This window comes from Gouania willdenowi, chromosome 17 (assembly GCF_900634775.1).
Source record: "Gouania willdenowi chromosome 17, fGouWil2.1, whole genome shotgun sequence".
In the NCBI taxonomy this organism is placed as follows: domain Eukaryota; kingdom Metazoa; phylum Chordata; class Actinopteri; order Blenniiformes; family Gobiesocidae; genus Gouania; species Gouania willdenowi.
Genome location: NC_041060.1, coordinates 18,059,000 through 18,074,309, shown reverse-complemented (window position 1 = coordinate 18,074,309; position 15,310 = coordinate 18,059,000). Strand labels below are relative to the sequence as shown.

Here is a 15,310-nt window from a genome sequence, read left to right as displayed (position 1 = left end):
GGGTCAATTATAATTGTAATAGTGTAATTGATAATTAATTACAATTATGACATAATTATAATTGTAATTTTAAAAAGCTGTTGCAGTCATAATCATAATTATATTGTAATTGAGTTTATATAATTGACATTGTAATTGTAATTGCCATGAAAATTCCATAAAAACTGTCAATTATCTTTGTAATGTAACGCTAAACTGGGGATTCGAAGGGTATACTGACACCAAAAATATTAAAACCTCTATTTTCATTGATTAGGAAGCGTAACAACGTTAGGAAATAAATGAGATGATAGATATTTGTTTTTAGTGTATTTCACAGCTGATTTATGACCCGTTATCATGACAGATGCTAACAAAAAGCTAACACAGGAGAAAGGTCAACTTTCATTAGGTTATTTATTTCAGGATCAGCTGTTGCTCACAGTCCCCGCCCCTTTCCTGGAGCTAGAGGGAGATCTTTCTTAGTGTTTGGTCTGAAGGAGAAGAAGATGAAATTGATAACTTTTGTGCTTGAAAGGTAATTACTGCTGCTTGATTTACATTATGTTTGATTTGTAATTGTTACGCTAAAAATCTGTGGTGCATGTGTTGTTTGTGTGCGCGCAGCAGCCTCCGTGTGGGCTGCTGTAAGTGACACTGTGTTGCTGCTGCTGCTGCTGCTGAAGTGTGTGCACATAGAGAGAGAGAGAAGCACTGCAGTAATATGCTTTTAACAGAGCATGTTATATTACTGTGATGTTGCTGTCGGACTAACGTTAGCTTGTTAGCTCCTCTGAGAGAGGGACTTTGGAAAGTTTGGAGGCAGGGCAAGAGAGCAGCGGGGACGGAGGGGGGAAAGAGAGAGAGATCTGAAAGTTGCAGACTGCACCTTTAAGTAAAGTGTTACCACTTAGTTAAACTACTACTGTAAGTGGTGTAAAGTTGTTGTAGTACAAACTTGGTCGAGGAAACAAGGCTGAAAGCACGATAATTAAAAGCATATTATGTAACAACTAAATACTTTTCAAGCATGTTTGATCATGTTTGTTTGCACAAGATCCTAAAGTTAGTTAACATCAACTCCTTTAAGAATCAGAAGCACCTGCTGTAAATGTTTGTAGCTCTTATAATAGGTACAAATATAGAAAAGGCATATGCTGCTGAACAACAAACAGCCATCTGTTAAAAGTCTGAGTGCCAGATTGAGAATAAACTAGATGCTTAACACCCACAGAGAACGCATAAAGATGGTATTACCTAACACAAGTACCTTACATACAAACTTTTATCCATGTCAAAGATACTGTAAAACATCCCGGAGGCTAAAGGAGGAATTTACTTTGTTGTTATATAGCTACGCTAACACTATAAGGCTTGGATTTCATGGGAAAATGAATTGGGGGGAACAAAGAACAAGCAGACCGCGTCGGATGTAAACAATCGCTGCTGTAAGTCTGTCCAGATCTTTAATTGAGAGCACGCTGTGAAACAAAGGCAGAGGTGACCGATGCTCTCCTTTCCCACACTGCCTTGCTTTTGTTGTGTGTGAAGCTTCCTGGAATGCCAGTGAGTCCGTCAGTCCCCATCAAAAGACAAACATTTGGCTAACGCTGCCTAAAATCCAACCAAACGACTCACTTTTATGTAAAATAGTGCCTGAAAATGAAAGGCCAGAGCATGGATAATCAGGTTCATGAGTGTTCATCACTTTTATCAGTTCATTTATAGTTTAACCCAGAGAACCAAATGTTCCCATTGCAAGGCGATGACTGATTAACGTTACAATGAGAACAGCAATAAAACAAGTTTGTACAGAAACATACAAAAAGTCACCTGTGCTTCAAAAAAAAAAAAAATGACTCACACAGGAAGAAATAAAACAGCAAATAATATTTGTAGCAAAATATTACAAACAATCCACCATCAGTGAAATCAACACAAATACGTGTCAGGTAAAAACCAGCTTTAAGTGCTATAATCATAATACCTATTGTACCATAGACATTTAAAATTGATATGTAGTTACAAAGCTGGTTAAACAAATGAAAATTATATGTTATTTGAACAAGTTACAAAATGTGCTTCCTTATTTAGTGTGTTAGGAAGGACATGATAGCGTTTACAGTGAAAAATTAGCATAATTAGGTAAAGAAACTATTGTAAAACCATTATTTTTGTTTCTTAATTATTGTAAAACCAAGTACACTTGAGGTGCAGAGCAACAACGCAGAACTAAACTATACTGGATATGCAAAATGTTACGAGCTGTAAAAAAAAATGTAAAGGCATACACAATTTGTTCGATTCAAATAACCTCGTTTTTTTCGTAATGCACAAATGACCAAAAATGATGAGTTATTACCTGCGCATATACTCTAAAACCACATTATGACCTGTGAACAAAAAGGCATTTAAAAAAAAAAGGGAAATAACACAAATATGTTGGGGACAATGTCCATGAGATGGTGGGTGGGTCCATTATGAAGACTGAGACAGAAATCAGTTTGATGGATGGATGGATGAGTAGAGGAGGAGCTTTCAGGTGGGTGGGGTTAGTGATGGTTGTTACAGACGGTGTGAGGACTCCTGCATGCAGATGGTTCAACATTCAACAGTGAAGGGGTTTGTTAGCACGAGCGAAACCAGCCAAAAAATATCCTTTTGGGTTAAATCTGGATCATCAGTCTTGTTTATGTTGTTAGTGAGATTTAACAGCGTGCTCCGTGGTGTTCTGTGTTCACAGGTTACTGCTCGACCTTCTTCTCTGTCCGGCAGAAGCTTTGAGTCACATTTCAGACACTTACCCAGGGCTGCTCGAAGCTGTAGGTCCTTCTGCGATCATCGGGGTCGTCGGGGACATTCTGGGACTGCTGGAACTCTTGCCTGAGCCGCTGTATCCGGTCGTGGTTGCTTGGGGTTAGCCGGTTACTGGTGAAGGAAAAGAGAGAAAAGAAGGATGAGTATATGAGCGACTGTGATGGAGTGATGAGCACAGGCAGAAATAAATGGCCTCCAGGATTAAGTTTTTATTGCCCAGCGTGCATAAAACGTGAATTGATCAAGTTCACTGTTGAAAATGGCAAAGCAGCCCCAGATAAAAACGCAGGATGTGATAAGTGAGCAGAGAGGCCATAGTGGGCTTACAGCGAGGGCCAACAGCAATATGAATCAAACTAATGTGTCTCTGATGTATTATTCATAACAATGAACAAAGACAAGTGGTGAACGGTGAGCTGTAGGACAATAACTCCCCTCACAGCCTCAGCCATTCCCCTCGCGGCCTCCTATCATTCAGCCACCGCACTGCCATTGTCTGTTTAAGGCCCGCAGTGTTTATTTCCAACAATACGCCGGCAGTGTCTCATGGTACACAGAACAAATACAGACAGGCAGGGTCACTCATAACCTGCCCCTCACCTGTGGAAAGTGCTATGAACTATTGAAGGTTCTTCTTTCTAAACGTAGGAACTGGGACATGTTGTAAACTTACTTTTAGTGTCTTATTTGTTGATGTCTGTTGTGTTATGTCTTCTATCAACCTTGTGTATTAACCTTGCCTGCAAGATGGATTCTCCTGGTGTTCACAAACACCAGAATTCATCTTGTGTTGTTCCCGCCTTTGCATTTCAAATCCGAACCGAATCATGAGGTAGTGTTGTGGTTTAGGGCGGGATATCCGGGTGTGACGAAGGCAGAAGTGCCGAAGCAAAACTAGCGCATGCGCAGTTGCGGGGACAGGAATTAGCTGGGCTTCCGCTATTAGCATAGCTACGAATCAATATGACGCAGGAGGATGTCACTCAACGACATCAGGACCGCAGCATTACTATCACAAATGAAAGTTTTCACCAGCGGAGCCTTGTTGTTGTTGTAGCAGCGTCTCTGCGGCGCATGCCATTGACGACATCATCATTTGTTACCATGTGATTGGCTAAAACAAATCATGGTGGACAGGGGCTTCGCCCAATCAGCTTCAAGCATGCTGTTCATGTCCCTCCCTGGTTCTGAAAGGATTCGTCAGACAGAGACCCAGATTGATGTGGAGAACTCGTGGAGAACTGGAGTTAGAGGGAGGGCTACACATCAATCTGGCTCTTGCCAGGTTACTTGTATGTGTCCGAAATTAAGTGATGATGATGATGATGATTACATCATAACTCACACCGAATGGAATTCAGGCAACATCTGAATAAAACCTGCAACCGATTGTTTGTTGGTTCAATTCAGGTAAACTTGGTCATTTCTTGGTTTCATTTCTTCAAATGAAACCAAGAGAAACATTGTCCAATGCTTCTTCCTGTTGACCAGATTTATTGTTAAATGTTTGCCTTTAAAAAAAAAAAAAGCAAACCTCCACTAAGCTCCGAATCTCCTCTTTGCCAGGTAATAACAGTTATCTGGATCAGTGATCCTGATCATGGTACATTGATCATTCACACTTTAAAGCCTTGGAACAAAATTCTATCACCATTAATACTGATAAATACAGTAGGTACTGATGTATGGCCAACAGTATTGTTTTTGGGGAAAAATAACAATTAAAGTCACTATTTGGATCCAAATGAAACTTGGAACCAACCAAACATAACTAAGTCAAATTTAAAAAATATCAGTTCATTACACCCGAGATATACATTTTAGAAATTTCGCCAATTATGATAGATAGGGATTATTCCATTTAATGTAGTTATTTGTTGATCATGGCAATATTCAAAATCTTCCACATAGAAAAAGAAAACGCACACAATTCCAAAGCAACAAAGCAAAACAACTATCAACTGAAACATATTCCATGACTGAAAAGGAGCACGTATTACGACACAAATAAACATTTGAAACAGATGCTTTGTCCATTTACAGTCACTCTGTAATCAATACAGTATGACCATGATAGAAACCAGAAGTTTATTCTTTATCTAAATTAAGACTTATACAATATACTGTTCAAATATCTACCTATCAAGTTCATACCGTGCAACTATTCTTTCTTTAAACATTTTCCTAAACTGATCCAGAATCAATAAATTGATCCAGATCGTCGCCAATATTTAATGGGATCTTCCATGGCACAAGGTTTATCTTTGGTTAATATTTTGTCAAACTATGTTATGTACTTTTGACATAATTCCACTAATAGACAAACAAATCAATAAACACCCTTGAAAATATTACCCCTTTGGATGAGGGAAAAAGTCTCGAGCTAAAAAGTTTTCCAAAAATTCATCCTATCTTTGGTGTTTCGTATATTTTAGTTACCGTAATTTCAATTTCAAGCCAAAGAAGACAAAACTATGAAAGGTTTTGTGAGCAATTAATATGTTACGTGGTTCTCGTAGTGTGAAGTAAATAAAAGTTTTTTTCCCTTGAATGCTGCAGTAAATACAAATGAATGAAAATGTTAATATGGGCCCAATATCAAATTAAAAGCATTTCTTGATGATGCCACAAGATACTCCGACAAGTTCATTAAAATACCACATAAATGAATTTGAAAGGTGCTGCTTGTGACTTTTCTTGATTGGAGCCTTGACAAGTTTCTACAAGATTTCAAAGCTCCCAATAACTAGAAATACAGCACATGAATGTTAACTATTGCACTGGCTAAAAACATTTGGCTTTCAACAGAAGAAAGCAATTAACACGTTTCCAGTCAAACAGTGAGAAGGAGTGTATGAATAACAGGCAGGGGAAGGTTAACTCATCGTCTGACCTTTCAACTTTTGCCAAAAAAGTCTTATCTCTAAAATACAAAAGGTCAAACCTGGAACGCTTTCACACGCCGTAAGCTCAAATGTTGATTACTGTTGGGTTACAGTGAAGGATAATTTTAACAGACTTAGGGTGAAATGATGATCTTTTCCTTCTTGTGTCTTTAATTGGATTAGAATGGTTGTTTTGATAATATGATGAAATGTCAGCTCATCGCTTGTATTGTGTAGCAACGTTGTCATCTCATGTCTCATTCAGCAGTAAGTAAACACTAAACTTTATCATTATATATGTTAAAAAACTAGACTAGTAACTCTGTTTTAAGTCCGTCAGTGGTGACGCGCTTTGAGTGTGAGCTTGTGCACGCGAGGGGTCGAGAACGAACAGGGAGACGTGATTGGTTAAAAAAAACGAACTTTACAGCTGCTACAGGACATAAAGACAATTTCAACCAAAAACTTAAAAAGTGTATCTGGAGAAAATCACCTACCCTACCTTTAAGCCTTTCTACTGGCCAATTTTATTGTACATAACCTTGGGCCATGTTCACAAAAAAAGGACAAAGATCACCAAATTCACTTAAAAATGGCAATATATCACATATTTCTATTATTTCAAACAAAAATCATGTACAAATGGTAATAATACACCCGGAATATGCATGTTATGGCAGCAATATCATGCGTTTACAAGCTATTTTCCCCATACATGGTTGGTAAATGCTGTAGCAAAGAGATGGGAATGTCAAATCTCATGTTATTCTTGAAATGGAAATAGCTACATGACATATAGGCTAAACTCTCTCCTACACGTATGGAGACAATATTACACAGTTTCATGATATTTTTTACTGTAAAACAGGGGTCAGTAGCTGGTTTTCCATTACAGATTTTTGCAAAATAAAAGTGATATTTCTAAATGTCGACAAAGTATAATTATTCTTTAAAGGTGTTTCCATTGATGGTTGTTTTGGACAGGAGCCTCGTAACTCCCGTGAAATCTCATCCCACAAGACTTTGCCACAGGAAGACGGACGCTCCAAACCTCCTTAAAACACTCTGCATTCCTTTGTTGTTTCATGTCTAATGTGGCAGTAATCATTTTTAAATACAATACTTAGAAATGTCTCGGGTCTCCTCTTCTGTTGACACATATCGCGCCATGTTTTCTCGGAGAGAAGTGGTCATGTGACCATGTACGGCACGTTCTGTGACATGCATTTGCAGACAAAGTGTCTCCATAGCACATTTCAATATTGAAAGGTAAAAACTTTTTAGCTATACTTGAGTGTTTTTTCAAAATTCAGGTAGCCATAGTGCCATAATGGCAGATTTTAAAATGCAGCAGCCCCAGCAACTTAGCCAGCCATTAACTCCAGACACACAATGGAAAAGCCAAAGCCAGCCAGGCTAATGAAAGACCAGGAACTTGTCATAAGCAATCCTGCTAATCTCCATGACATGTAACAAAGCTGTGTGGCCTCTTTAGAGCTCAGCTGCTCCAGTGGGCGCTAAATGGGTGACCCTCTGGCTATGGGTCAATTCCTCAATGCCAGCTTCAATAGACAGGCCAGTATGTGTTAGTGGGCAATGTTAAGCAGATGTCTGAGAGAGGGGAAAGATATAATAAAGAAGAGTGGGAACTTAAGTAAGTGTTCGAAAGAACACATCGACTCAGAATGAATCTATATTTGTTCTCTCTGGTGAGATTCTGAACAATGCAGTAAAATGTTCATCAATCTTAAAGTGCATCTTTTCTTGTTGAATGTTACCCAAAAACTCAAAGAGAAAGAAAAAAATGAATGAAAGGTTTCCCTCTTTGGTGCTTTACTTTAATAAAACTCCTTAAAATCAATCAAAGAAAGGGCAGCAGTGCAACACAAAGCCTCTGTCCATAAGAAGCCAAGATGGGAAAGAACAGCAGGGTGAAATTTGCTCTCAGATGAGGTTCATCCTCTGAACAGACTCGCTCAATATCTGGTGCAGCAGTGTGAGGCTGAAAGGTCACGATGTGTGGCTTTGCTGAGGGAAGATTTGTCCCTCGGACTCAATAACAGCACCGTGCCTGTTGCTGACTGGGCTGCCAGCGAAGCTTTTTAGCCTGAGATGGACACTGACTTTCATGGTCCAGAGTGTGTCCTGAAAAGCTGAATGTTGTGCCTGAGAAGGAGGCTTTGTGATGATAGCATTGTATGCTAACTGGGTTTAACATTTCACTTTTGTTTTTCATACGGGTATTATCCTTTTGATGAGGTGATGTTTTAAAGCTTGACATACTATACAAGTATATTTGAATTTTGCTTTTTGCCAAGTTACAAAAGCCTCCACAACTTGTATCTCCAAAGAATGGTCTTTAAAATGTATATCTACATTTTAAAGTTTACTTGCTTGAAAGACGTGACATTTTTAATGGAGATCAGTGACATTCAGGTTTTAAATCAGAATTTTCGTTTAGCTTGGTTACTTTAACTGTTTTCCACTGATGAATGTGCTCTCTTTAGACATGGAAAAACATAATTTAAAAAAAGGGAAATTTAGGAAATAAACTATACTACAAAGTTTGCATTATCCAGTTAAAAATCCAAGGAACTAAAAAATGCCCATCATTGTAATGCTAATCCAACAATTCAGTATTTTTATTCAGAAAACAATATTTCTCTCTGTTGTTCAGATTAAAAACTAAAAACTAAAGGCATCATTGGGATGTAATATTTACTTCAGCAGATGAATGAAGAGCTGTTTATTTAGGCAAGAAACCCAAACTTTAGTGGATTTGTTACTGGATTACCATTCATGGCCAAATCCTCTGCTAATGTTGACATTTTTATCAGCGGTAACATTCATATTAGAATCCGAAAGAAAATACAGCATCTTTGCTTTGTAAATAAAAAGTAACAGATTCATCAGCATCTACAGAGACAAGGTGGCTTCCCTCATTAAATGGCTCTTTATTACAACATCGGCTATAAATGTAGTAAAATAAATGACCTCTGTGTTGCTACAATACGGTTTCTTCCAGTGCTCCAGAGCTAAAGTGTATTTAAAGTAGATCTGATTATAAACAAAACAAACACAGCTTCAAGTGCTTGACTTTTGCAGCATAGAAGTGAAAGAAGAGAAAGGGTGAATGCCAATCTAAGAGGATTTATTGGATTTGGCTTGTCATTTCCAAATCCCCTGTGACACTGACACTAGTTTCACAGATCCCAATCAAAGCATGCCAACAGCAAGAGTGAAAGCTCCCACGGAGCAATATACAGTAAGTGACAGAAGCAGCTGAAAGACAGAGGCCTAATCCTGCAGATCAGACATGAATGATCTATGTTCTTAGACACTGTATAGACCTACCACCAACCGGACAACTTTTATAACCGATAAGCTGAAATACTTGGCGCATTATTCGGATCATTGTGCTCTTGAGATGAATGCAGAGCTGGGATGGCCACACAGATCCCACTGCTAAAAAGAGTAACAGCTGGCCACGACTCCCTCCGCACCAGCTGGCCCACCAAAGTTCATCCGAGCAAGTACAGCATGGTGAAGAGCAAGAGGCCTCCCATGGTGGATTCAAGTGACTGTTGTCTCTGTTTTATGATGAGGGCCTTTGTGGTGAGTGGCTACAAGTGGGGTGACCTTGAGGATAACAAGAGCAGCACTGTCTGTCGATTCACACTTCAAAGCCTCTGATGAAAGCAGTACCCGAAGCTACAAACCCAGCCATGCTGTCTTTGAACACAGCCAGGCATGACTTTCCAGCATCTGAAACTGTTGGGTCTTCAATGGAGTCTGCTTCATTACGTTTCTTCATCCCAATGGGCACCAGTTTGCCCCGTAAGCAAATGAACAGTTGCCGATTCAGTAAATATTCACCTCGCTCTTAATAATCCTGGATTATATTTGATGATACCCTATCTATTTCATTTGCACACAACCCTTACTTCATAATAATCAAGTTTTTAATTAAAAGGCGCTCTCTTGATTAAACATTTAATTAGGCCCGGGTAGTCATGGGATTTCCATTTCTGATGTGACTGGTGTACTGACTAGCTCAGCAGCCTGTTAAATAAACATTTTCCACTAACCCATTTTACAGGGTAAGAACATGGTGTGTTGAGAATGCTTATCGTCCCCTGAATAGAGCAGTGGTAGTTATTTCTTGTAATGTTATCAGATGGATGAACTAGACTCGACTGCCTCTGAGAAAGAGCGAGCAGCTGGTCGAGTCTTTCTCTGCTGTGAAAAATGAACCCGAGATGCTGATGATGATAATCCAGGTCCATTGATCGAAGGCTCACAGCCATCGAGGAAGAGACGGATGTCCTTGCTAACGTGAGCTCACAGCTATTGCTCTATCTGGGAGCCGCTTTTAGGGCACATCCCTCTGATTGACTCAAGAAGACTGACCTTTCTTTGCACTCCGGTAAACAGTCTTTTGGTGTACGCTACTATGCTAATATTAGTTTTATATCTATCTAAAAAGACATTTTATGTGAAGCAAAGTCACAGAAATCACACTTTGATTGTGCAATTTTTTTTGCTTCCAAACTTTTCATAGCAAGGATGACAATGATAATATGGTGACCATACATAATTCAGGAATTCAAAGCTTATTTGAAAAAAATATATAGGCTGGGCTGAAATTTACAACAGGGGTCACCAACTTTTCTGAAACTGTGAAATACTTCATAGGTACTGTATAGTTCAAAGGGCTACCAGTTTGAAAAGAGCTTCTTAAATACTATATTATCACTTTAATTAGACACTAAAATAATAAAGAAGGCTAGCAGGCATTTAAAAAGGTAGGAAATGTTTAAGTATCAAAATGCAATACTTTATTTACTATATTTTATAGAAAATGCCCATGAAGCTACACTATTTTACTAGCAACAAAAAACGAATTTGAACTAAAACATGTAAAATTTGTAAAATTCACCTTGCGTTTAAAAAAATATTAATTTTATTTACATCATATTATTATATATAACATACCACAACCTATACACCAAATCTGCAGCATCATGCAAACATTTGTCACAATGTTTCAGTGAAAATAAATATTCAAAGATGGTTAATTAAGTACTAAAACTTTATCACATGCAACTTTACTAAATACTAACTACATCTGTATTTAATTATTTAGTATGAATCCTAGAAGGTAAATCAGATTCTAGATGGAGCTCATTGGTGACGAGAGCTACTGAGGGACCCTCACAAGGTGTTGGTGACCCCTGCTTTAATCTATGTCCTATAGAGCTGCCATTTTTGCAGGTTCTCCATGCGCCAACTTACATGAGAGACTTGGAATGACCAGGCGACCAGGCTTTTTCTAAAGTTGCATTATGACACCTTAATCAGCTTCATAATATTAGTATCCTTAATTTAAAGCTGCTGGAAACCAATAAAGCCGTAAAGTAGGCCTCATTTATCAATAAATTGAAGATCATGTTCTTCGAAAAAAGATGTAAGAGGTTGAATTTGTAGCTCGAAGTGTGATTAAATCTAAGGGTGTCAAACTCATTTCAGTTCAGGGGCCAAATACGAACCAGTTCGATCACAAGTTGTTTTAGGTGTTTTAGGTAAGAATACAAACAATTTCAACATTAATGTGCCCAAGTTTGCAGTTCCAGTTGTGAGTTAAACAAAGTATGGAAGACGTCAACAATATCTAACCAATAAGACATACATTTCTTTGATTTATTTATTTTTGATCAATTTTTATTTAATTTGGGAAGATTTTGTGGAATAATTTAAAACAAAAAATGCTTATTCAAACAACAATTTACAACTGAATTATTTGGTAATTCAAACAATGATTCATGTTTTCTTTGTCATTTTTGAATCGGATGCTCTGAAGAGCCAGATTTGGCCCCCGGGTCTCAAGTTTGACACACGTGATCTAGACCATAAACACTCAGTTTATTTTATTTTGTTTCAGGCATTGCATTGTGGGATGTGGAGTCCCATAAACAGATGCATAGAAGTGTTTTTCCTTCATTCTGCACCAAACAAGGACTAGTTTATTCCCTGTGATATGATCTCACTCCACGAGTCATTGAATTTTGGCCAGATTCTGATTTTTCCATGTAAACCTCAAAATAAACATTCACCATTGTTTGGCCACAACTGTGGCAGAGTTTTTGGGGCAAACACAAGAAATCATGTAAGAATGAAGTAATGATCTTTGATTTATAGATCTGAGGCCTACACTATGTCTTTATCTGATAATATTATCATATCCAGCAGCGTTTACCAGGAAATTCAGATTAACTTTAAAAACTCTAAAAAGAAAGACGTGGGCTTTATGTTGAGGAGGTGACGACATCTAAAACAGACGGGACAGCAGACGTCCAGATCACCCCTGGATTAGCGTGTTCACTTTGTACTATTTAGCTTCTGATTGGGGTAATCCTACTTTTACCTTGGATTACATGGACTTAACCCCTGCGTCACAGACAGAGCCAAATTGATCCAAAAAAAAATGTGGCAATTAGGAGTCGATCAATACAGCATCTCCACCCTTAGCATCGCATTAACTCACGCCTATTGGGTTAAGTGAGACTAAAGTGGAGCTGCTTGTTGATAAACGGCACCAACAAATCAGCAGTTTAAAGGAAGACTTTAGCTTTCCATGAGAGTCGCTATGGCGATGTGGGAATTTGAAAGGCTAATGGATGTAACCAACACTGTAACACAGGCAGAATCAGTCACCACCTGCATGTTCAAGGACTGACTCTGATTAAACCCTCACTGACGCCACATAGCACAGTGTCGACACTACTTTGGGACCAAGTGGGTGTTTCTGATGATTGGAGACGAAATATGGCTTTTCCAGAGACTTTCAGCTTTTGGACGAGCAGTTGCTGAGCAGAGTTAATATCAGATCAATAAGAAAACAGGAGACAGGCTGCCCACTCTGACTTTTGCTTTTTGCAATATTCGTTGAACCTCTCGCAGCAGCTGTATGTCAAAACTCTGTTATTAAAGGACACCACTCATCCACCTCGGAACACAAAATTAATCTCTATGCAGATTATATTTTACTGTTTTTGGAAAACCCCAATCCTCATTAGAAGACGTGCTTAATCTCATTAGCAGCTTCTCAAAACTATCACACTAGTCCATTATTACCTGGTCAAAATCATCAATTCTCAACTTAACAAAAAAAATCATAGAATCCCACGGGCCAGAACCCACACTATCCTTCCCCCACAAATACAATTAAATATGAGTATACCATCAAACTTAAATGAACTAATTAAACTAAACCTTGATCCACTGTTGGATAAAATCACAGAAGATCTGCAGAGGTGGAATAATCTACCTAAAAACTCCGACCCTGACTCCCTCTTTCCTGTTCCCTTCCCCTTTATTTATTTTATTTTTAATTAAAACATTTTTTCTTGTCCTGTCTTGTACTGTCCTGTTAAGTTCAGAGAGTGTTTAAGAAGTGTAGTCCACATGTTTACACGTTTCATGAAACGTTAGTTAGTTAGATGTGTAGAAGAGGTAAAGCCACAGATTTGTTTGCTTTATTGCTGTAATCGGTGCTTTTAAATGTATATTCTACATTTATTTAAAGTTTAAATAAGTTGAGTATGAAACAAATTGATTCATTGTTTGTGTTCATTGAAAAATACATGACAAGAGGGCCTTGAAAAAATAATCGCACATTAAATCGCAATCGCAATATTGAGGGGAAAAAAAACGCAAATAGATTGTTTTCCAAAATCGTTCAGCCCTACTGTCGTGAAAAGATTGCACTACGTATAGTGTTGACCTTCGACAGCATGTGCAGATAAAAAAGAAAACAGGAGAAATAAAAGCATAATATTTTCCTACTCAATGTCAACATTTCAAATCTAAACTCCATCTTTTCCCTCCAAACCTATATTTTAAATAAATTGTGTCCAACCTCGTTCAGGTTTTTCCCTGCATTCATTTCGACACTCAACATTCCCACCACGTGCCAGTATCTTTACAAGACAGATAGTAAACACTGGAATCCACCAGAGGAGTGGATTTAATTAATTACTTTCTCCTTTCCGTAGAGCATCTCACATTTGTTTATGCCCACTGCTGATCAGAAATGTCATGGAAGCTAATACAATATTTGACTGATATTAATGCAGATGGACGCCTGGATATTTTACAGTGTGGTAAAAAAAAAATAAAAAAAATACTCTTCAATTTGGAGCTGTGGTGCTACTGGAGGACATAATGGTGCAGCGCACAGGGGAAATGCATGCTTTTAATTCACAAGCCAATTTCATGCTTGCATACGTCCACGTGTCGATGGAGTCCCATTCAGGTACAAATAAATTGAACTGCTTCCTAGGCTTCTCTAACACTGTCCTACACCTAATGAAGGTGTGGAACTGGAAAACCTAAGAGAGCCATTTGGGTTTTATAACCCAACTCCCAGTGGACTGTAAAGTTAATGTAAAACTGTTAGCCTGTCTGCAAATGACATTCAACAATTTCATGTTAATGATTTATTTCTCATTTAGATTAAACTTCACAGCGTGGTTTAAATTGTGGTCAAACTAAATCTCAGGGGTGTTTTCTGTTACTCTACATTAACAGTGCTGTACTCAACACCTGATTGGTTTATAATCAGATTCCTATTTTATTATTGCAATAATATCACTTTAAACAGCCACTTGTAAAGCCATACACAGACCTATAAGGAATACATAAGGTTGTAAATTACAGTGCCCTCTATAGTAGTCTTTGATTAATGTGAGGGATTAGCACTGTATAAAACAAAACATGGGAACATTATCATGAGTAATACATGCCTTTAAGAACAGCATTAGTTTAAAATGAAACTCGTCTGACCCGCAAAATGTTTTTCTTCTTTAGACTATTTTTCATGTACCGTAATTTGCAGACGTGAAAGTAATGGATTACAAGTACTCACGTTACTGTAATTGAGTTGATTTTATAGGTAATTGTACTTTTTTTTGTATATTCCTATATCAGTAAAGTTACTTGTACTTCAGTACATTTTAAAAGAAGTAATTAGTTACATTTCTACACCCAAACGTTACTGAGTAAATATTATTTTTGTTCTGAAATGATCAACGAACATTGTGAAACTACAAAAAATTAAATATTCAGACAACAACCAAATGCATTTTTTGCAATTTTATGTATGACTTACTTGTACTTGTACAATTTCAATCAAGTAACAGTACTTCTACTTGAGTAGGATTTATCAGTACTCTTTACAACTCTGGTAATTTGCTCATAAGAGATGATGTGTAGAGGTTTCAATTGAAGTTGTCTCTTAACATTGTCTGCATTGGCATTAACCTGCAAGCCCACCTCTGGTCTTAAAGGTCCCATATCATGCTATTTTTCACCCATCTCCATTTGTTCTAAGAACTCTAAAAACATAGTATTTGAGGTTTATTTTCCCAAACTCACCTGTTTTCCAGAGTTTTAGCCTCTGAAAAGTCACTTTCTGAGCAACTCTACAAACAGGCTGATTTGTGGCCTACTTATGCATATTCATGAGTGGGCGTGTCTATAGACGGGACACCGACTTCCTCCTCCCCGCACGGTGACGCAGGGCCAGAGGACGGCCCGCCCTCCTCCCACCCACTCTGTAGCTGAGCTCA

The 15,310-nt window shown here is 38.0% G+C and overlaps 1 protein-coding gene across 10 annotated transcripts in view; it reads right to left on the bottom strand.

Annotated features, from left to right (window-relative positions):
* The window catches only part of pard3ab (par-3 family cell polarity regulator alpha, b), a 279,421-nt gene that overhangs the window by 15,436 nt on the left and 248,675 nt on the right, over nt 1–15,310 (bottom strand). For 9 of the 10 annotated variants that reach the window (XR_003675910.1, XM_028472041.1, XM_028472043.1 and 6 more), the window contains one exon: nt 2,784–2,907. Coding sequence is in view for 9 of the 10 variants with exons in the window: in XM_028472041.1 (XP_028327842.1) it covers nt 2,784–2,907 (124 nt within the window). In the remaining variant the exon portion in view is untranslated. Of the gene's footprint in view, nt 1–2,769; nt 2,908–15,310 lie in introns of those variants that run through there. The other variant, XM_028472048.1, reaches the window with a different exon arrangement.